Below are 1,706 nucleotides of genomic sequence, written 5' to 3'. Positions count from 1 at the left end.
TAATCCATGTACACCACAAATGACTGGCTTCTCATATAAAACATAAGTTTCAAAACTAGGGATATAACAGAAATGTATTCTGCATGCTTGAAAGATTACTCTAGCTATGTGACTTTGAACAATACTGGATGACATAAATATCAAAATGGTTTACAAATTATGTAAGTACACCTAGTAGGCTATACTTCATTAGTTCCAGGTTTACAGTTGTGATATCGTGAGATGTTATATTGTGACTTTATTTTAGGCCTGTGTAAGGCGGTAATTAATTCTTTATGTTATTGTCATTAAGTGGGTAATGAGCCACAAAACAAATAATCAAAACATTTCAGAGGTGGGGGCGTCAAAAGTGTCTTTGCCCCCGGGTGCTGAGAACCCTTGCTACGCCACTGGAATGAGGCATTAACAAAAATAGGTATTTTATTACGAAACCTCAATTTTGAGGTTGGCTTTTTTATCTCCGTGTGTTTTACTAATTCAATCATCCGGTCGTTTATAGATTATACTAACAAAATTTGAGATATAATACTTTGGTTTATTTTAGTCATATAATTACATCATCTTGTTAAAAATAATGTTGTAATACTTCACACCAATGGGTTATTTTGCGGGTTTCTGCTTTACTAATAAATTATAACTTCAAAATGTAATAGGCCTAATAATAATGAATTATGTCAAGGATATTAACACTCTTTAGGTAACAGTTGAACACTTGCTGAATTTTCAGATGGTGTATAAAAATAACAGCATACAAAGCTCAAAAAAATACCGTAATAATTTAATTTATTTTGTGATATTAAGTTTAGGTTATCTGTAAACATCTTTTGAAAATCATTGTAACACTTACCGTTTTCTCTGTAATGTATCATCCATTTGTTAAACATGCTAAGATACTTGGATTTTTTGGGTAGAGCAAAGCCGTATCCTGTAGTGGCGTACCAAGAACCAACAGTCAATAACCTGCATTCGTTGTCTTGTCCGGCCAGGTATTCAAGGACAGTGGCGTCGTATACAAAGGCGTCCAGCTTCCTAAAAATTAGATACCGTTAATATACTATATCACAATAGGGGCGTCCAGCTCCTTACAAAGTACATACTGTAAATACAACACATCAGAGCGTACAGCTCACCACAAGTTAAAGACTATGATTATATACTACACAGCTGCTTCTCTAAAATTAATTTTTGAGTCCTGAAGACGTTTCTGCACTCGATTGATAGATGATAAAAGATTTCTCCAAAAATACAAAAGTACATAAAATCAAATGTAAGCATACGTTGCAGAATATTATGAGCACCACATTTTGTTTCAGCCATGTTGCCATTCTCACTTAATTGCTCTAACAGTCCTAGCAATTAATCCAGTTTTTCATGTACAACTTTTACTGCCTTTTTTCTTGCGCTACACTGTGTTTCTGAGTCACTCTTGACAGAGATCTTAAGCTCCTGCTGTAGTTCGTCTCATCGAGATGTTGAATGAGCAAATAAATTATAAATGGCTTCAATTATACCAAAAAAGGTAATAACTGTTGTTTCCTGACTTGCCGCATGAAGACATGCTAAGTTCAATCTATGGTTGTCATAGTTTATAAACACTGCTTTTGGATTTTTGTTCAGAATTCTTTGTTGAACGTATGACAGATGACCTGACATGACAGCAATATTATCATAACATTGTGAACAACAATCACTCAATAAAATTCCAT

The 1,706-nt window shown here is 34.0% G+C and overlaps 1 protein-coding gene across 1 annotated transcript in view; it reads right to left on the bottom strand.

Moving 5' to 3' along the window:
• Positions 1-847: 847 nt before the first annotated feature.
• The window catches only part of LOC106476971 (glutamate receptor ionotropic, NMDA 2D-like), a gene marked incomplete at its 3' end in the record, with an annotated part of 8,388 nt that continues 7,529 nt past the window's right edge, over positions 848-1,706 (bottom strand). Inside the window, exon 6 of the mRNA XM_013937584.1 lies at positions 848-1,029. Coding sequence (XP_013793038.1) covers positions 848-1,029 — 182 coding nt within the window. The remainder of the gene's footprint in view (positions 1,030-1,706) is intronic.

This window comes from Limulus polyphemus, unplaced genomic scaffold, assembly GCF_000517525.1.
Source record: "Limulus polyphemus unplaced genomic scaffold, Limulus_polyphemus-2.1.2 Scaffold12332, whole genome shotgun sequence".
In the NCBI taxonomy this organism is placed as follows: domain Eukaryota; kingdom Metazoa; phylum Arthropoda; class Merostomata; order Xiphosura; family Limulidae; genus Limulus; species Limulus polyphemus.
Note: the sequence above shows the minus strand (reverse complement) of the source record. Positions and strands in the feature narration are given on the sequence as shown.